Source organism: Triturus cristatus, chromosome 10, assembly GCF_964204655.1.
Source record: "Triturus cristatus chromosome 10, aTriCri1.1, whole genome shotgun sequence".
Taxonomy (NCBI): Eukaryota; Metazoa; Chordata; class Amphibia; order Caudata; family Salamandridae; genus Triturus; species Triturus cristatus.
Window position 1 is genome coordinate 212,039,314 of NC_140593.1, and position 22,249 is coordinate 212,061,562.

Sequence of the window (22,249 nt, forward strand, 5' to 3'; positions counted from 1 at the left end):
GAATCAATATTATTTGGAACTAAGTACAGCATCTTACTTTTGTGGTAGGGAGTTGGGTGCTTAAACATAACAATAATCCCTATTAGCCAACATTCTACAAACAAGATAAAAGCAGATACATTTGGGATATAGCTAGGCCTTTATGGACAATGATACCTTCAGTAGGCAGGCTGGTTGGAAATTGTGATGCTGTGGTTCCTCTCGTTGTTGTTAGAATCCGAAGTCGTGTGGTAGTTGCTTGTACTATTCCTGTCGTTTGAAGTGGCGTCTCTGTGGCTTCAGCAAGTTTTTCACAGAGCTTCTCTTTTGCCTATCAAGACATATCATGCAAACAGGACACTATGACAAATTACAAGGTTGAAATTGTCTCAAATATTTACATTTAAAAATTACAATTACGATTACTTGATTATAACAGGTATGATTCAATAGAACAAATACTTTGAGGTTTCACAATGCCAAGATACATTTTCGGCCTATTTATTGAATAACTGCACAAGAAGGGTATTATTTTTTGATAATTTAGAGATTTTTGTATTTGGTTGAAGATTGCCATTTCTTTGGGCGGAGACCAAGATCATTAAATGGGCCTAACAGTTTTTTGGAATTTCAGGATAAGTACTCACTTGATCCGCTCCATTTTCCCTAATCACTTATTAAGGCCCAATGCAATCACATAAGGAGGTCAGCTGAAAAATGGAAAGGATTGCCAGAAGCACAGGGAGATGCAAACATACGCCTTTTACTGATACTGCTAAAGGACATTACAATCATGGAAAAGGGAACCCTAAATAAAGTAGGGAGTAGATTACTTAACAGCAAAAATAAAGACCAAACCTGCTTACCCTGCAATTCAAATAGACTTTACAGTTAAATGTAAGGGTGGATGATAAGTTTGGCTCCACAGGTAGAGTTGGTGGAGTTTTGACCAGGCAGCATTAAGCATGTAACTCAGAGTTCCAGCCAAATTCCTCCACCTTTGGTGTGGTGGAGTTTTTTCTCGTGTGTCAACTTTGAGTTTACAAGCGCCAGCGAGGGTTGGCATCTCCTAGTGTGATTTTCAGTCGCTAAGAGGGCAATATTTCCCCAAAGCGGGCGGTTGCGACCAATTTACAGTCAGAAAGCTGCCCCTTGAGTAGAAAATCTACTGGAGCGGCAGCAAAATCAACTCAAGAAGCAGCGCCCACTGACACCCTGTGTGGAGCCATTCACACAGACTTTCAGCGCAAAACGAGCTCCCGGCTCTAAAATGACCACGGGTAAAGCGTTGTGCCTAATTTCACCCATTCGTGGAAACCCTGAGAGTTTTCATGTAACTCCACAGAGTGAAACTCTGCGAGTTCTGCCAACCCCTAGTGAAATGTTGCTTGTTTTCCAAGAAAATATTTAACAGATAATATTATCTCTGTAAAGGAAAATATCATATGTTCCTTTCACCACGCCTCTCATCCTACATATCATCTGCCGCTATTAGTTTTCTGCCAGTTCCTGTCATCATTTTAATTTTCTTTGCGTTATTTTTAAAGGCGCCTTGGGCTCATTCCTCCTCATCTATCCTAACTGTTTACCCTCTAAATCCCTTCTCATCATAGCCAATCTAATAGTACTTCTTAATTTCTGCTGGCATCTTCCATCTTTTGTCTCGTGCCTCTTCCCTATTCAGTCCTTTCTGTCTCAAAACTCCTAAAACGATGGATTTTCATTTTTTATTTACTTACTCTATATTACTATGTCCACATTACAAATCAATCTCAAGACCTATCTCACCTCTGTCCAGAAATGGAAACTTTATTTGATTTAGATGAATAGCTGAAACTAAAACGGTAAATAATGCTTCTAAAGTAAGACATGAAAAGATGAGAAGCCTCACAGCATTTAAGTTTGCACAATTATTTATGTTAACTGTGGTAGCTATGCAAGTCCCCCTTTAGTTTAAAAAATATTTGGAAAGCAGTCCGGCGTAAATAGGACTGACAGTTACAAAATATACATTTTATTGATTCAACAGTATCAACTTTATATTACAGTTAGTCATTCAAACATTATTTTTCCAGGAATTTCTGCTCTTACTAACCTTTCACAGTCTCTATTTACTTTAATAATCGGAAAATACCAATATGGACTGAAGAGAAGAAACTCCATAGGAAATCGATGTCAGTCAAGTCAAATATTTTGGACGACCTATATCTTTTATTATGTGTAATAACTTGATTGTCCCCTCTGTAACTTGACACTCAAAATTCTTCTTTGAAAAGAATTACAGTCTCTTAAGAGAAAGATCAAATGTTTGCATATTTAACAAGGAATTTGTTGTATTGTTGAAATCCTGACTAGTATTGGTATAGAATTCATCTAAAAATTATAATTATTTATAAATTGCAATAAAGTATAAACAGCAGTACACTAAGGGCCTCATTTATGAGAAGTGACGCATCGCTGCGTGAAAACAGTCATGCGTCACTTCTCAGTGCGCCCTCCTTGCAAAATTATTGATGCATCATATTTACTGTATGACGCATCATGTCGCAAGGAGTTAAAGATATACGTCAGTATTTCTGACGGATCTGTAGGCGCATTGCTGGAGTGTGTCACAAAAGTGACGCAACTCCAGCAATGTGTCCTTTGAAATGGGGCAAGCCCCATGTGAAAAGTCCTGTGTCAGTCTTATGCCTGCTGTGAGGCAGGCGTAAGATATTGACGCATTTGCACCCTAGAAGTGGCACAGTTAAATCTCGTAGATTTCACTGCCTCACTTCTACGAAGCTTACATACGTGGGAACGCCCACCCTGCATACATTATATCTGACGCAGGTATAATGTAGCGCAGGGGTTTACAAAGTGATGCATCTGCTTAGATGCGTCACTTTGTAAATAGGGCGCAACAGGAGACATGTTTTACGCCGACAATGCATCACAAAAAGTGACGCAACGGAAGTGCAAAACTGTTGCAAGGCCTCATAAATAGGCCCCAAGTGTGTCCATTTGGGCACTGGGGAATGCAAATTCCGGCAAAAATATTTGCCATGCCATTTCTGACACAAAGGCGACCTTTCAACCGTTATTTCAGACTAATATATTTCAGATATTTACGGAGCAAAGCCTATGAAGAATAGGACATTGATATATTGTGGATTTATTGGACACTTCTGAATGTTATTGATGTAACATCTTACTCTTATGCCTAATGGAAGTATAATGGCTAATCTCACCCCTCTCTGTAACCCTCTGGCCTTTTCTTTCCTTTCCTTTTCATCTTCGGTGTGTTCTCCTACCAACTCTAGAGGTGTTATGTCTTATGAAGAATCAACATAGGTGACGGAATATATGGTTTTGGCATATCAATAAATAGGCTGGGTTGTTATGATCTACATCAGGATGCCCTTGCTTGAGACACTAGTAAATTGTGAGTGGGAGAAGCTGTGGTTTCCTTTTCTGTGGCTATTCTGGTTACTTGCATTTGGACCTCATGGTTTTGACCTTATCTCCCCCGTATCGTCTTAGGCGATGACGATGGGAATCTCTGACCCATGAGATTGGGCCTTAGATAGAAATGGTCTACTGTTTGGGGGCAAACGTAGTATGTACACAGATACTTTACATGGAAAGGTAACATTTCCAGGTAGCACCAACCTCATGACTATGGTAAGGGGTCTCTTGCTGGAACGTATTAAGACGCTGAAACTGACGAGCTCAGTCCCGACCGACAATGTGTTGAAGAATATCCTGACTACAGTGCTGTTGAACACAAGTGAGTAGAGAAAAAATTGGTTGCGCTTTGCAAGTCCAACCGCTTACGTATTCCGTGGCACATTGCGAACAGCCAGTATGATCCCCGCAGTGGGGGACTAGTGACTTTAAGACTTTTTAAAATATGTATATACCACTACTGTATTGGCACGGGTTATAATGATACTTTAGGGCCATTATTACAAATTTGTTTTACCTACATTAGTGTAGTTTACCGATTTATGATGTCACACACGTTGGGGTACACCTATGGGGGTTCCGCAACATGCAGCACAGTTAGGTTATAGAGGCAGCCATACATGTCAGAACAATGAGATACTTATGATTATGATGACATAGGCTGCCGGGTACTTATCTATCTGTCTCTATACTCTGTTTATGATTTATGGTTACTGTACCAATATAACATTTGAGAAATCTTGATCAGTGAAACCAACGTTGAACCGTCACTCACGCTCTAATCACCAGCAGACTCGACTACGGCAATGCACTCTACGCCGGAATAAACAAAAACCTTACCCGCAAGCTATAGAACATCCAGAAAGCCGTCGCAAGACTGGTCCACAACCTGCCAAGACACTGCCACATCTCCCAGAACCTGCGCACACTCCACTGGCTCCCCATCGAGACTAGAGTCACCTTCAAGATGCTCACCCACGCACACAAGGCCCTCCATGACATCGGACCAGCATACCTGAACAGCAGACTCAAATTCCACGCACCCCAAAGGACCCTTCGATCAGCCCAGCTCTCCTTTGCCATGGACCCCCGCACCAGAAAGACCAGATTGGGAAGCGGCTCCTTCACCTTCCTCAGGGCCAGACCCGGGAACACCCTTCCTCTCCACCTCAGTCAGACAACATCACTTCCCATCTTCGCAATAAACCTCAAAACCTGGCTCTTCCACAGACCCCCCTCCTTGATGGACTGGAACCTGCACCCCACCCCTTGCGCCTTGAGACCCTTACGGGTGAGTAGTCACGCTTAACAAACGCCTGATTGATTGATTGATTGAATGTCCAGTCACAGTATATATTATGAATGATTAATCTGGGAATGATTGGTCAATGAACTGCCCCCCTTTTTTTCTCCTGTGCAGAAGTAACTCACATTTGTTGACTTGCAAGGGGTAACGCTGCCTAGATCCTGGCAGTATTGGAACTTTTGGAAGACCGCGGAGTCAATCCCTTCAGTACTAATGAAAGCTTTGTAAATTTTGGAGAATGATTAGTATTTAATCTTTGGTAATAGTGTAACTCCTATTGCTTAGCTATTACAGATCGATATTAATTGTCGATCTTGGACTCTTTTAGAGTCTAGCATGACCAATCACAAACTGAAGAGAAATCTTGTCCTTCCAGAGTGGATAATATTTCATGGTAAGGCAACCACCAAGATTTAAATTCTCCAGTCTTTGGGCTCTTTCTTACTCACTTGTATAGTCTAAGGTATGAAGTAGGATATGGGTGATACTTGCCACAACATGAGGTACTCAGTGCTAGCGCCAGTGCTTTTAGTACATTTGTACCCTTGTATATTAGGGCTTCACTCTTAATGACTTGAGATTATCAAAAAGGAGGCTGGACATGCATAACAATCAGTCCCCTTGTGTTTGCTTAAAATTTTTATCACTTTTTGGAACACTTTTTTTCGTTATTTGTCTTATGGTGTTTTCTACTTTTGGGGATTTTAATGCACTTTATAAATTATGTACCTGCTTCGTTTCTGTATGGCGCTCATCCTATGTGGATATGATTATACACATGTATTTGTGTTCATGTCATACTGACTATTAATGGATGTTATGAAATTTACTTGTTTACCTAAATCTAGTATTTTGTTAACCTGCCAACTCCGCTCAGGACATTGTCTTGGGTAACTGAAATCCACATGTGTGGGCTTTTTAATGGGATTACCAATGGGACTATTTTTATAAATCTCTTTGGTGGTCTGTTTTTTGTATATGTCACGGTTGTAATCAGTTTTGTTATTAGTGTTATATGTAATCTTGTATGGTCTTATATAACGGTGTTCTTTGCAGCCCTGATGAAGACTTTTGTAAGGTGAAATCCCCTGGCTGCATTATCTTGAGAGAAAAAAAATAATACAATAAAGCAAAGAAATGAATTCGACCACCAGGATCAGCGACCGTCTACTTACTTGTTCCTTAAATTTACGATATTTATTAATTGATTGTGGTTTCTTCTCTATTTGTATATGCACCATGTTTATGTTTGGTCAATGAGCAGCTGTTCATTGAAGTGGTCAACATGTAATTGCAGAACATTATTTGTGATGATTTCAGGTAGTGCGGCTGTCTAATCCCTGGCTGCTTCCGGATCTAGTTCTAAGTGTAAGCATACCTGGGCTGTCATCAATTCCTATTAACCAGCGTCTCCCTCATCCTACCTGTTTTGCACCTACTCTAAAGCCCAGAAGGCAAGATTCATCGCTCTCAGGCTTGGGGAATGGCCTTTTTTGAAACACGTTGCCAGTTGGCATCAGCCCTCGTAAGGAACAATTTGTAGTGGCTGTGGTCTGTGTGAGGGATCTTTTGAACACATCATCTGACTTTGCCCAGCCCTTCTCGAGTAGTGCAAAACTAGAGTGAGGTGATTGTGGAATAATCTGGAGTTTGTTCATTCCTACAGCCCATCACTGCCTCTCTCAACCCAGAAATCATTACTCTAAACATTCTGCTAACCAAATTTGTTACTTTAGGCATGATTAGGCTCAGCCGCTCAAGGGTTTCTCTGTGGGGTCTAGGGCCTTCACCTTCAGCAAACCCTCTTCAAAGAAGCTCACCTCGATTTAAAGAATTACCACAGTGTTCGCCTCTGAATGGTCTTTTGTTTGTTTATTAACATGTATTTATGACCCACCCGGACACCCACTGTTTTTTTACATAGGGGGCCATGGGGTAGCACATGAGCTGGCATTTTTTTATTTTTATTTACAGGGTGTTCCGGTACGCACACCAAATCACAAAAAGCACTCTTTCTGGACCAATATCGAGCTTTCTGCCAAAGTTGGTATGACCAAATTCAGCAGTTTCGGTTGTAGCTGTGCCTAAAGTTCATGTGAAAAAGAGAATGGGCAAAATGTGTTTTTTGACTCCCCTTTTTTCTAGGCTCTCACTTGACGGATCAACTCAAAACTTTCCATGTGGAAAGTAGTCAAAATGCAGCCATTTTCTGGAAAGTTTTGTTACAGGGCGTAGCTAAAGAGCTACTAGTAGTTGACAAGGTACTTGTTGCCGAAGACTGATGTGGAGGAATTCACTGGTGATATTGGATACTAACATCAAAGGGTAAAGTCAAACTCTATACTGACAAATTGCTTATTAGATATGATGCACAAAAATGTTTGGAGCCTTTCTGGAACTGCTGCCCTAGCACCACTTAAAAAGCACCCTGAAGCCTTATTGATAAAGCCTTGATGCTGTCTTTAGTGATAGTAAAGAAGTGCTTATTAATTGTACAATTCTTAAAAATTAGTTTATATGAATGGAATATGATACTTTGCTGTATGTTGATGTTATTCATATTATTGTCCACTTAAAATTTTGTGTCTACTATCGGCTCCTGGGATTCCGATCAAAAGCCTTGTAATAAACTGTAAACATGAAGAGGAGTGAAAACCTCTATTTTAAATCTTTTGCTTCAAGAAATGGCAGGGAAATGTATGATTTTAGAAAAAGTATGAAGTTTTCAGAACATTGTGGTAAGAAAATATAAGGGCATCCATGCAAGTCACACCATACTAGACTTCTTTTGGTTTCTAGTTTTTAGAAATGAATGGGTTTGGTAGGTTGCCATGAGCGTAAACCAAACCAGGGGGCAAATTATTCAGTTATCCACTTTGCCAAAAGAGGTGGTTTTTCACGATACAATTTTGATAGCTCCACTTTGTATTTTGTGGCCCAGGCACATAAGTAGGTACTGTTTTTATTAGGAAAAAATATGGACAAACGAAGTGTTAGGAAGTTTGTTGATCACTGCTGCCTCTGAACTTGTATCCCTCAGAAATGTGAGGAACGTGAGAAAAGTGAGGGGAGAGGATGTGGCCTAATGGCTATGGCGGTCGACCTCGAAGCTAGAGTCTTGGCAGGTATGCTCAACATCCTGTGAATCTGGGCAATCACTTAATCTTCCCATGCCTAACAAAAATGAATGTGTCCATCTGTAACGCAACTGGTGCTCATGTAAAGTTCTTTTGATACATTGAGGTCTAGTTTGCACTATATAAACCACCCCCCAAAAAAACTTGTGATTTTAGCCAACGTCAGATGTTTACAGAGCATTCTGGGTTAGAAAAAGTAGCAGTATCCATATTACCCATACCTTCCTGAATTACTCTGTGTCTCAACGTTTCAGAAATACCCAGGGTTCATAGGATTCCCTGGATGAGCCAGAGCCCGAATATTGTGACCATTCTACTTGGAAAGCGAGAGGGAAATTGAGATTGACCCTGTCTCTGCTGGCCCAATTGTAAAGAATAAGCCAAATAAAATTCCAATTTTCTCTCATTTCCAATGGGGGTAGAGGTTTTTTAGGCTGCCCCAGGGAGGCAGAATGCCTTATGGCTGGTAGATGGGTCTGATGCCTGTGCATGGCACCACAACATCAAATTTATTTCGTAAAAAAAAAACATTTGGCAAGGTTGCAGGGTAAACTTTCAATCTGTGCTCTCCTGGGCCTGTTTTGGTGCGACAGCATTGCCTGATACATGGACAGGCCACCCTTCTTCTTTTTTACCATGTTTCCCTGATGCCTAATGATAAACCCTCAATCAGCCCCCACAGGGCAGAGATGCTATTAGGCCAATCTGGGGTGCAACATGTTCAGTGCCTGGTCAAGCCGCCAGCACCCCTTCTGTGTTTTTTAAACCTTTTTTATGGTGTCTAGTGTGGTCTGCCCCCTGGGTGACAGACCATGGTAAATTCCCTCAAACTGCTCCTCAGGGATCATAAAGTGTGTTGGGCCTGTTCTTTGATGGCGAACAACTGAATTACTAGGTGGAAATCCCCAACTCCACCCCTTCTTTTTTACCATTTATCCCTGCTGTCTATGGGATGTCCTGGCCTCCTGCCCTTCAGGAGAACAGATTGAGCCCCCCCCCCCAATCTGCCTCACACCAGGTAGGGTAGAAATTCTGCTGGGGCCATTACAGGGTACAGACATGGCCGAAAGCAATATGGCCCACACCCATTCCTAGCCAATGTTTTTTTACCATTTTACTTTGGTTTCAAGTGGCCTTTCTGTCCCTTAATGGAGGAATAACGCTGTTGGGCCTATTCTGGGGTGGGGAGGGGGCAGCCAGATGCTTGTGTTGTCCAACCCCAAAACTTATTTTATTACCATTTTTCCTTGGTGTTTAGAGGGCTTTCTGCCTCACCTGGGGTACAGATTGGGGGTACACCCCCAATCCTTCCGCTGCATGGGGTATAATGAGGTTTGGTAACACCCTGATGCCCAGTTCGGCCACCCCATCCCTTCTTTTTTCAACATTTTCCCCTGGTTTCTAGTGGGTTTACTATCCCCTGGAAGGACAGATTTAAGATTCTAACATAATCTGTCCCCCACGGTGCACAAAGATTGTTGGGCTCATTCTGCAGTGGGGGGATGAGTCCATGGCCTCTGTGAGACAACCTCACCCCTACTTTTTTTAGTCACTTTACCCCTGGTGTCTATTGGACTCTCTGCCTCCCCCACACACAGGGAGGCAGACTTGGGATAACTCATCCAATTCCTTCCCCAAGGGTTGTAGAAAGACTGTTGAGCTCATTCTGGGGTGGGTGCACAACCCGATTTATGTGTGGGCTCCTCCCTCCTGTTTTTTGGGCCATTTTGCATGATGCCTAATCAGCTTTCTGACCCAACAGAAGAGTAGATTGGGAGTAAACCCAGGGGGCAAAAAAGGCTTGATTTATTTTTTATTTCAGGGAGAGCATCTTTCTGTGCCAGTGGGCCACTCCCCCTCCTTCCTTGGGGCTGAGTGCCTAAATCCCTGCTTAGAGACTGCCCTTCTGTGGCAAACACCATTAGGGAGAGTTATCAGTTGAAAGGGGACATTCTCCCCTTTCCAATGATAACCCTCCCATAAAAATCAGTGCTCGAGAGGCGGAGATATGCCCTTGAGCATCGATGGAAGTTAAAGTTAATGAGCCGATCCGCTACTTTCACTTTTACTTTTAGAGATATGACATCAGTGTGTCATATCCAATGATCATCAAAAAGAATGAGAAAAACAGGCCTGGGCTCCTGGGGAGGCTTTTAATCTGCAGTCCACCCCAGGAAAAGAAAAGGGAAACCCAGTGTTGCAAAGGACCATCTTTTGTGTGGGATTCCCCCAGATTTTCACTTGAACTGATTTGCTTGTCATAAAGCTCTGTACAACTTACTCCTGCTAACCAGAGCTAAAGTGCTGGTGCCCCTATGTAAACATGAGGAATCTGGTGTACACCTGTTTGGCACTTTTAACTTACCTATAGGTGCCAACTATATGGTTCCAGGTGTACCCAGGGCCTGGAAGTTAAATGTTATTAGTGGGCTGTAGGTTACATTATGCCATCCACTGTAGTGACACAGCATATACAACCACAAGGCCTACCACTGCATCCTGGCAGAAATGCTTTAAGACTGACACCTCTAGCTATCAAAATCAATGCTTTTGAAATGGCCAAAACCAACCTTTTAAATGCTGATAAGTCACTATGGCAAAACAGATTGCTGCCATAAGGAAACACTGACTTCAATTTTTACGATTTATACTCCTAAGTTAAGTTTCAACACAGCTAGAAATAGAAACAGAATGTAATTTAATGGTTGACTTTTCTCTAACTATTAAAGAAAAGACATAGGCCTTTCTGCCAGTTTTCAACTGTCACCTGACAATGGCTCCCATGTGGCTTGGGTATGGTGAGGTGCTGGACTTTACCTGACATGGGGGTGGGGGGTATGCCTAAGGGGTAGTTACACTTCAATAGGTTTACCATTCCACAAGCAGATGAACCTGACAATAAGCCTTACCCCTTCCTTTGTCGCTCTAGCCACCTTGGCACCCAAGACAGTGGAAGGGGGAGCTGCCTTAGAACTGTTTTGGAGGGACCAAAATGGAGGGCTTACCCATTATCATAGCCACACCTCTGGGTGGGGTCACGGAGCTCTGGCCAGGTGAATAAAGGTTAAACATAGAGGAAGTGCTGCAACAGTTGGTAGGGTCACCCCTGGAAACTATTACCCCATTGGTTAGGCGGTGGCCAGGAGTTGCCCCCACAGTCTAGCACAAGGCATACATGTGCTTCCCACAGAACCCTCCTCAAAACACTCTTAGACCACAGAAGAATCAGAAGGACTGTCTTGTTGTCTGAAGAACATGAAGAAAGTCTGGGTATTCTTGGATCTTCTTGCCATGAAACTAGGACCCGAGAATTTACTCCATGGGTCAGTTGGCTCACCTCCTGTGTGAGCTACATAGACATATCAAGATTCAGGAGCCCTTTTTCCTGCATTCACAACTCACCAGTTTCAACTGGTGCTACCCAGGACCCTTCTGCTGACCACTGATGGAGTGAGCCTTGATCCCCCAGTGCTGTCCTCAGGTCCTGAACCCTTGACTGTGGTCAAAGTGTACTCCGCCTGTCTAATCCTGAAACCTGGACTTAGAAACTTTCATCCAATATTTTACCTGGAGAACCACAGAGATACCGGTACCAACCAGCCAAGCAAATCCCCTGAGAGTGCATCTCCGGAGGGATTGAGTTGCTGCTGCTCCTGCTACATTCTTCTCTGCAGCACCAAATCCATTTCAGCTGGGTCTCTGTCAAACTGGAGCTGGCAACATTGAGCCCTCTTTGCCTACCATCTGCAGCCTTGCCCTGCTGAGGAAATCCAACATTCAAGAAAAGTTTCTAAAGTCCAAATGTAGAAAGCTTTACTGGACCAAGCTGCTACCTGCAACCAATTGACTAGACCTCTTTGGACAAAATTTAAACTGCACTTTTCCTGCTTTAAGTTTTTCCTACCGTTGTTGTTGGATTCACCAAATCCTCATACTTCAGCTCCCTGTCATCTATGAGAACATCTCTAGCCACACCCTACTGGCTTGGTCCACTGAAGATGCCTGCTTCCCAATATCTTTCCTGGTCCTTATATCCTACCGGCGCTCCATGCCTGAGTGAAAGTCCAGCGCAACCTATGACAGTTCATACACATTTTAGCGTCTGTTGTTTATGTTGATAATTGTAACTGGTAAGTATTGGTTATTGAGCCAGAACCATAACTTAGCTACTGATTCAATATCCTGGCGGACGGCCTGCTGTTCCACCAGTGCAATGGAGTATATGACCCTGATGGCCTGGTGAAGGGACCACCCACCAGATTTATAAATGGCCACCGAGCTGGCAGTAATTTATAAAGCATTGGCAGGTACAGCCTACACGGCAGTTCCTGTCAATGCGTTTCGCTGTTTGATGCTGTTTTCTTTTTTAGTTTTGAAAATAAAAAAAGATAATGTCTCCCTCACTATAGGATTCATCTCCGATAGTGAGGGGGGCATTCTTTCTTTTTTACTGCCCCTCACCATCAGGGTGTGCCTGGCTGTGACGGACAGTAAGAAAACAGCTACATGTCTGCCCATCCTAAGTAGATGGACAGACATATAGCCAATTCTTAGATGGCCCTTACACTGTATGGCTGTCAGAGGTGTTTGGCTACGGCTGGGATGGAGTACTCACTACCGTGGCCAAACTTAAGGACTGCCCGCATCAAAATCGGGTGAGTGGACCACTGTGTTGGCAGAGAGGGAACTCTGTCACTGTTGCTATGGATTTCCCACTTCACTGACATATAAATCGGACCCTTAGGTTTTAAACTGTGTTTTTCCAGTTATTGTAATTGTGTTTTTATGATATAAATAATTTCAATTCCTATCTGTGGCCAGACACTGCACCAGCCAGCACCCAACACCCAAAGCATGTGGTATTTGGTTGTGCACACCAGGTGTCGCCCTTCTCTCAGTCAACCTTCTGTGTCTACAGCCAACGGTCATGTGCAGCAGGGGTTAGCCTGGAGCTCTGTCCTGTGGCAAGACCCCTTCTCTTAGCCAATCTCTGTAGGGAACAGACTTCGGCCGTATGCACTCACTTTACTGCTATCAACCACCCTACAGTGTGGAGTAGACCAGGAGTACATCGAGCAGCCAGGCCCGCTGGCCATCCCTACCTTCAGCTAAACCCATCTGCTCACATGTCTGCCTATATGTTCTCTGTATTTTTTTAACTATTTATGAAACTCCTGATTTTCCACAAAATGGCGGATTAATCCACTACCTAAAATTTCCATTCACATGATGGCAATCTCCTTTATGCTCATGCTTTATTCTGCTCATTTTACTAGCATAGTACTCATGTTTTCCATGCCTCTAGGGTCCCCGCTCCCTCTCATGGGACCTGACCATCTGAGGGTAGCCCTCCATGCTTGTAACTCATAATTTGGATCCAACTCACAAGTTTCAAGGTGACCAAAATAGAATTTAGCCCTTCTCCAGCCAATTACATTTATCAAAATTTTTTAAATGTGATTGATGGTGATCGGGATTCATGACTCACCATTTAGTACAGCAGAAATATATAAAAGTGTCAACCCTTTAAAGGCTGCTTGGCAACACTTTTTAAAGTGCTTATAACTTAAAAAGTACTGAATTAATTTACAGCAATTTAGCGAGGCCATGCTTTCTGAGTAAAATTCTGCTTTCCTGCCTAATTCATCATTTTGTACCGTAACACTCCGTTTTTTCACCATGGTTTCCCCTGCATGGATCTTCATGATATTTAGCATGCCAAACTTTAAATGACTTACATAAAATAATGGGAAATGACAGTATAATGATCTTACTAGGGCTTCCTCACTTAAGATAATATGACATTTGTATTTACAAAATTGCGAAAAACACATAAAAAACAGAAACACAGAAGAACACAATGTAACTACTATGACATGGTAAGATGGGTCATAAAATATTTGCAAGTATCTAAAGTATGCAGTTAATGCATGCTACCCACAGTGATATCCACTACTACATGGAGGACTGATATATTTCCTCAGAAATTCAATTCCTTAGCAAGCCTTATTGTTTGCCATACAACTGATCACTGAACACCAAAACAATCATCACAGCAGTCAACCTGTAGCTATATATAATAATTTTGAAGTGTCTCAAAGTTTGGGAAACTGAGGAACATCTCTTCGGCCCATAAGCCTATCTGCCAGTGGAGTTCCTTGGGGCCCATTATTTGCAAAATGTTGATACATTTGCTTTTCAGCAGATCCAGATTTGTGGTTTCACAATTCAGGGGTAAACCAGTTTCACAATGGAGTGTTAGCCCGCCAGGAGAAAAGAGAACACACTGGCCCTACTCACGCCCTTCCCTGTATGGCTAGCATGCATGTAAACTATATTCTGGACCTTTGGTTCAAGGCAAGGTCAATGGATCAACAGAAACAATGAAAAGTGTCTCAAGGAGAAAGTGTCCTTGTCAGGTATAAAGTGAACGGTAGAGAGGACACTTGGGCAGTGTGTTCAATTCTGTGGACTCCTCTGGCTTTCTGGTAATTTCCACACGGGGATGTTCAGAAACAGTAGGGATGTTCAGTAGTAGAAGGAATGTTCAGTAGCAAGGAGCACAGCATGACCTACAAGTTTGTTCTCAGGTTCAAGTAAATAGGGAGCGCTCTGCTCCACATTTTGAAAGCTGGCATTAGAACCTATGCTAGTCTGACTGGCTGGAAGTGTTTAACAACTTGGAAGGGAGTAAGTTCTGGTGTTTGGGAAGGTGCCCACTGAAAATCAGGCAGATATCTTTTGGAGTTTAGACATCAAACTACTGAAGGTGGTAAGGGGTTTAAGGGAATGGTGCTGTTTGATGTGTCTTTGAATGCCCTGTAGTAGAAGTTGTCTACATGCATCTGGCCATGCAAAACCTGAGGAACATCTTCTGGTGGAACAATGTGTGCACTCTACTCAGGGAAGTCCAAGAGACAAAAGAACAGGAAAGGAATAATTAGAATAGGATGGACTGCACTTAACTTTTCTTGTAGGCAGCTTTTGAGTTTCATCTTGCTAATACAACTCAAACAAAAATGATTATCAATGTGTAAGTCAAAATGTCTGATGCACCATTTAGTACCCCAACCTATCTTCTGTGCTCAAACATTTACTAGACCCGCAACAAAGGCGGCTGAAGAGACCAATGGCGTATCTCTCCATTATGTCAATTCAATGCTGCAGTAAGAAGAACAGCATAGATGGAAACTTTATGCACAAAGGAAAAACAGAGTGTATGATCCTATTCCAGATATGACAGAGACTCATTCATTGCACAAGGCACAAGAGTCAACTTGGGAGGAGGCATGTTTATCACCACATGTTGGAGCAATGTATAGATGCCGTACATATAATTAGAGTTTCTCTAGCACTCATTCAAGAAGCTCTTTGTGTTATTTGAAACTATCATGGTAGTATGTAGTTTTATACTATGCAAAATTATCCTGATAGTAGAAGGCATTTTGTTTTCTTATGCTTTTTGCATTGACTAAACATATGTAGATATTCTCTTGGCTGCCATCAAAATAATACACCTCAATATTTCACACCATGATATGAGGATGAAAAAAGAGATGTCTGTCAGATGTGATACCTGTAATTGTTGTGAGGAGACGAATATAACATGCTCCAAAACACACAAGGGGAAGGTACAGTATTCAGTACTTTATTCCAAACCTACACTAAACTTTTACCTATACATAAGTGAGGTGTTCTGTTTTTGTTAGTTTGCATACATAGTATGGGGAAATGTGAATAGAGTATACCAGGCATACAAAGTAGAAGAGCCAAATGGATATGGGCATCCATATGTACTAACACCATGCAGGGAACTGGAAGTGGATGGTAAAGAAATTCTGATTTTATGGTACAAAGCATTTGAAAGCAATTAGCAATCAGTGACTGACCCATAAAAAGGCACAGCCACAGAGGGGCAATGTTTCAGCAGTTTTTTTCAGTATGGCGTTTAGGTACTAGCCTGTTTCTGCTGCCACAAATTGACCGTCTCTCTACCTTTGACATCTGGGGAATTAGACAGTTTAGTGACCTTGTTCCGAGTCCTATTTTATTGCCCTTCATCATGAAGAGAATTCCCTTGGTTCTATTCATTCCCAGTGCTTCACACCCTCTCCTATTCTATTCCAGTTAATCATCCCTTGCTAAATTCCATCTAATTAAAACCAATGTCCCCTATTTGTGGGAGAGGGATTGGTCATCAATTCACAGACGTTGCTGTTAGGGATACGGATTATCAGAAGTCCTGTATTCAGGTTCAGTTTGTTCCTTTGAGAATTCTATGTTTGTGGTGGCAGGATGTAAGGCGGATTTACCAATCACATAATCTCTTATTTACCATAATAATAATAATAATCGTTATTGCCTGATTCGTTAAAAAACCATTGCAACACCTTGCACAATAAAGCATTAGTACAATTCATAAAGTGTGCACAGTAAGTAATAAACATTAAAACAGGTCCATCCTCACAGCAAGACACTCATTTGATTGAGATGTCTTATGGAGAGTTGCACCCTTCCTGCTCTAGAGAGCCTGATGGATCGGCGGCCGGAAGGGGCTTCAAGCTTGCGCCCTAAAGAAGGGGCCTATTTCCAAGTGTGAATGCGGGTCCCAGTGGATACATATCTACGTTAAACAAGCATTTGCAATGCAATAGGTTTCGGGTTTACGCGAGTTTAAGCTACTGCCGTTATAAATGACAATGCCTTATATTTATGTTTCAAAAACGCAAACATAAATAAAAGGCATTGTCAGTTGCAATGTCAATAGCTCAAACTCTCGTAAATGCGAGACCTATTGCATTGCAAATGCTTGTTTTTATTGCACTCACTGACCACAAACCTCTGACTTCAGATTTCACCTCTAAAGGCGTTGAGCAATCCTCACTTTTCATACCTAAATGGTGGTTGGGTTTAGGAGGATGAAATTACAACCTTGTTTTAAGGACAAAGAATGCGGCTTCAGATTGATTTTCTACACTTCCCATCGCCAAATCACAACACTCTGAGGATGATTAACCCCTTAGAGGCGCTGCTCTTCCGGTAGAATGCTGCTGAGCAGAATTAAAAGAGTGGTGTGCGCGTGAACAACAGAATGACACTCAACTTAAAATAAGAGAGCTTTTACAAAAAGGGTCGCCACATTTTCCCCTTAGAAATTGATGTAAAAAAGGGTCGGGGAAACAAGAATGACTTGAATATATTAGATGGGATTTTCATTCTTCTTTACCTCACAGCACTGACAAGTATCTTTGCTAATAGCCATAGAATACTTCCAAAGTTAACTTGCTTGTGTCATGAGGATAATGTTTAGTTAGTGCCACATTAGCATTCAGAAGCATTAAGCATGCTGGAGCATTTAGTTTCAATTGTCATTATTTGTATGGCCTGCAAGGCCCAGAATGCATAATGTTGTCGCTTTAAATACCTGGACTGACAGAAAGTGACTAACATGAGAGGCTGTCATTTGACAGGCATGCTAGTAAAACACCAATGTATGAGTGATGAAACCGTCACACACCTGGGCGGTCGTCCCTTCTAAACGTGTATTTCAAGTCACCAAGGGCTTAGATATCAATAATGGTGCAGGGGCCCTGGCACTGGGGCCCAGAGTGGGAGTGGCTCTCTGCACCCCAGTAATAGGCAGGTTTTACCACAAACAGCCCTGCCAAGTTTTCTGAGTCCATGTGTGACTAGCTCCTCCAGGCCATGTTACTCATTTGCATTCTAGAACTTGTAGTCTGGTTTTATATGTATCCCAATATAAAACCAACACTGTAAGTCACAGGATGCAAAGATGAAACCCTCACTGGAAAGCTAGTCATTCATCGACCTGTGAAACTTGACAGATATGCATCAAAGGATGGGGTGAGGAGGGGGCATTTCCCTTGCTTGCTTTGGAGTTCATTGCAACTGGGGCACTCAAGTTTTCCCGTTCTTTGCCTGACTATCTCATCCAATCCAGATTTGGGGGCATATCATCAAGAGCAGGCATTAACATTATCGCTGCTTTTGTGTCCGTTTATGGGCGAAAAGCAGCGATAATGTTAACACCCTATCAGCATGGACACGCTAACGCGTGAATCCATGCCTTAGCGCCCATAATCTTATTGCCTCGCATCGCTAATGAGATGCTAGGTAGGCGTTCCCGTGTGAACTACAGCGATATTAATCGCTATCAGGTGTTCTCCCTATCATCAATCAAATCGCTAACCGGCCTAGTGACACTAAAACTAGTGCTAATCGGCTACTAATTTTCCGTGTTAGCCATGTGTATCATGGGAGGTGGACTGTTATGCTAAATCCACATCTCCCTATCAGCAATGTTTTTCTCTAGAGCAGTTTTTGATCGCAGGTAATCCAGCGATATTGATGCCTATCGCCGTTATTTCCAGGATTGCTATTGCCTCAGCGATGCGCGTTGCTGATAGTGCGTTAACCGAATCCGGCGATAGGCGGCGTTAGGATTTTGCACGATACACACGGCCAGCGATAATTATCGCTGGCCGTTTATGATATGCCCGTTAGTTTTTAATCTGGAACTCGCAATTCTATTTTTATAATGTACTTAACAGGACTACAAGTTCCAGCATGAAACGGTAAAAACCTGGACGGGATCGGCTACTTACATTTGGAAATTGAGACATAATGTGTAACCTTGTTGTGTCCATGCCAGTCATTACAATTAATATGACTTGTTCATGGATATAAAGGTTTATAAGTCTTTGCAGACTCCCAGCTCAGATTTCAAATGAAGACAAAATGATAAAAGAAAACGACAGCGGCTCCGCCCTTGCCTTCCGCTAGAGTTCGCAGAACGCCACAGCCGTGCGAATGACCTTTAATGAAGGCCACCGGTGAAGGGAGCCCTCCAAAAGCCACTCGTGTGAAATAGAGGCTTAGCCGTCATCTTGTTTTTCTCACTCGTATTGGCCGATGAGGAAGCTCCGTCAGTCTCCTCCCCCTCCACCTATAGATGTCTGTATCTCCTTGCTTCGGTTTGAAATGGTTGTGATGGGGAGGGTGCGTGTTTGAGTAGTGACAGAATGTTTCTTATCTAGATAGTTTTGGAAACCGAACGTCACTGCTGTTTGTTAGTCTGTCTCCTACTAAAGCAAACGGTTTTATTATTTTTGTGTGAGCAGCTTTATGGGGGTTTAAAATATAAACTTTTATGTACTTTTATTTCCTAAACACTTGTGGAATTCACATGGAAGGAAGTGATTCGTTCTTTGGTGCTTAAAAAAAGTCCCTTTCTGCGTCTAACAACCTTTTTTATCATGATATGCGACGCTTAGTTTGTTGGGCTGTTTGTGTTCATGCAAAAGACAGACAATTGATGGATGGAATGCAGAACAAATCAAAACATTCACCCCCAGTCAAAAGATGTGGGTTAAATCCATCATTCTTTTGCTCACCATGCCACCCCAGTTTAGACCTGGCAATATGCAAATCAGTTTTGACCCTGTGCCTCATGGGAACAGTCCAGCCAGAACTGCCAAGCCAGGTCCTCCCTGGACCGGAAACAAGCATCCTAGGACCGGTTTTGGGGTTTCACCCCTCTTCAGCCAGGATAGCTTGATTCCAGTGGCACAGTGAGTCCGGGACCCACGTCTGGGCATACTTGGCGCACTTATGGCGAGAAAGCAAAAGACACACAATTGATGGACAGAATGCAGAACAAATCAAAATATTCACCCCCAGTCAAAAGATCTGGGTTAAATCCATCATTCTTTTGCTCACCATGTCACCCCAATTTAGACTTGGCCATATGCAAATCAGCCTTGATGGTATGCCCAGACGTGAGTCCCTTGTTCACTGTGCCACTGGATTCAAGCTAGCGATGCGCCACGGGACGGGACTCTGCGTCGACGCACGCAGAGACTGGATACTTTCACGCACCGGCAGTGGTGCGGCCCGCAAACTGGTTCTGCGACAACCTTCGCAGTGTCAGGAATCTTCACGCACCGGGACGATGCTCGTTGCACTCGGCGATGCGGGGACTCCGGGTGCTGCGATGACGCCGCAATGAAATTCTTCTCGCACTCTCGATCTTGCGACTCGCAACCAGATGATGCGACCCTCAAACGGATGATGCGATGGGTACCAGTTACTGTTGTTCACGCTTTCCAGCTCCCAAACACAGCAAAACAACCTCCTGAGGCCCCAAGACTAGGCAAGCACTCCAAGGCAGGTCAGAACTCCCTCAGCAGAGTTCCAGGGGAGCTGGTGGTGAAGTCCTTTAGTTCCTGGGACTTCTTAACAGGGAGCCAGCTCTCCTCAGGCCCTTGGAGATCAGAATTTAAAGAAGGGGACACAACAGAGTCCTTCTCCTCTCCTTGGAAGCAAAGCAAAACAGCAAGCAGGCAGTCTTCTCCTCTTCAGTTCCTTCCAGCTTTCTCCTTGGCAGAGGTTCCTTCTTAGTTCCACAGTGATCTAAAGTTTAGGTGTCTGGGGTCCTCTTCTTATACCCCTCAAAGTCTTTGTCTCTCTTTGTTCCAGTGGGGGGATTCCCCTGCTCAAACCGGTTCCTGGGTGTGCTCTGCCCTGGAGCACCTGGTTCCTTTCAGAGTGAGGGGCAGGGTCGTTGGACGCCCAGCAGGAGGTGGAGCCTTCTTTGTGCTGGCAGAGGCAGAGTCCTCAGCCTGGCCAGCAGGTAGTGGAGCCAGCATTGTGCTGGCAGAGGCAGCCCTATTCAAAACCCAGGGGCTACTCCTCCCACCCATCTAGAGCAGATCTCCCTATTCACCCTGCTGCTGACTCATCCAGACTCCTGGAGCCATCTAGCCCATCATATGACACCAGTCAGCCAATCTGCACACAGGCACACAGGAAGGTTAAACAGGAGAATAGCTACTTTCTAAAAAGTGCTATTCTCACACAGTGAATTTAAAAACCATCTTTCTAAAAAGATGTATAATTAAATTCTGAACACAAAGATACCAAACTTGGATTTTCTATCTTGCCTTTAGGGGAAGATAGGCATGTAAACAGCCTCCCCCATTCTGTCCTATGGGCAAGATAGCCTCCTAGCAGTGAAAAACGACAATGGCCGTAATTCACTACCAGAGCATGTTACACACCTCAGTACATGCCCTACCTTTCAGATACACTGCACCCAGCCCAGGGGGGTACCTAGGGACACCATAGGGATGCCTTACATGTACAGAAAGGGAAGGATAAGGCCTGGTCAGTGGTTGCACTGGCCAGGTCGACATGGCAGTCCTGGACTGCACATAGGCACTGCAAGCAGGCCTAAGACATCATTTTAGCGCTACTCCTGTGGGTGGCAGAATCAGTGCTGCAGCCCACTAGTAGCATTTGTACTACCAGCCCTGGCACTCTCAGTGCACTTTACTAGGGCCTTGCAGGTAGAACAAATATGCCAAACATGTATAGCTAATTACATCACAATTTCCCTAGGGAGCACTTGCACTTTGACGCTGATTAGCAGTGGCAAAGTGCCCAAAGCATCTATACCAGTAAAAACGACTTCCAGCATAGCATCAAAAATACAGGAGGTAGAGGCAAAAAGTCAGGGGTAACCACGCCAAAAGATGCCAGGTCTAACACATACCCTGAAACCGGTCCCAGGATGCTTGTTTCCGGTCCAGGGAGGACCTGGTCTGGCAGTTCGGTCTGGACTGTTCCCATGAGGCACAGGGTCAAGACTGATTTGCATATAGCTGGGTCCAAACTGGGGTGGCATAGTGGGCAAAAGAAAGATGGAACTAACCCAGATCTTTTCACTGGGGGAGAATGTTTGCATTGTCAGCATTCCGTCCATCATTTGTTTGCTGTAACACTTTTCACCCTAAGTGGGATGGGTATGCCCAGACGTGAGTTCCTTGCTCACTGTACCACTGGATTTAAGCTAGCCTGGCGAAGAAGGATGACATACACTGAAACCGGTCCCAGGATGCTTCTTTCCGGTCCAGGGAGGACCGGGCCTGGCAGTTCGTTCTGGACTGTTCCCATGAGGCACAGGGTCAAGACTTATTTGCATGTGGCTGGGTCCAAACTGGGGTGGCATAGTGGGCAAAAGAAAGATGGATCTAACCCAGATCTTTTCACTGGGGGAGAACGTTTGCATTGTCAGCATTCTGTCCATCATTTGTTTGCTGTAACACTTTTCGCCCTAAGGTGGATAGATATGCCCCAACGTGAGTCCCTTGCTCACTGTGCCACTGGATTCAAGCTAGCCTGGCTCAACAAGAGTGACATACCCTGAAACCGGTCCCAGGATGCTTGTTTCTGGTCCAGGGAGGACCTGGCCTGGCAGTTCAGTCTGGACTATTCCCATGAGGCACAGGGTCAAGACTGATTTGCATATGGCTGGGTCCAAACTGGGGTGGCGTAGTGGGAAAAAGAACGATGGATCTAA

The 22,249-nt window shown here is 43.5% G+C and overlaps 1 protein-coding gene across 1 annotated transcript in view; it reads right to left on the reverse strand.

The window, feature by feature from the left end:
- PLXDC2 (plexin domain containing 2) overlaps positions 1–22,249 on the reverse strand; it is a 1,457,706-nt gene that overhangs the window by 105,589 nt on the left and 1,329,868 nt on the right. The window contains exon 11 of the mRNA XM_085630822.1: positions 157–310. Coding sequence (XP_085486948.1) covers positions 157–310 — 154 coding nt within the window. The remainder of the gene's footprint in view (positions 1–156; positions 311–22,249) is intronic.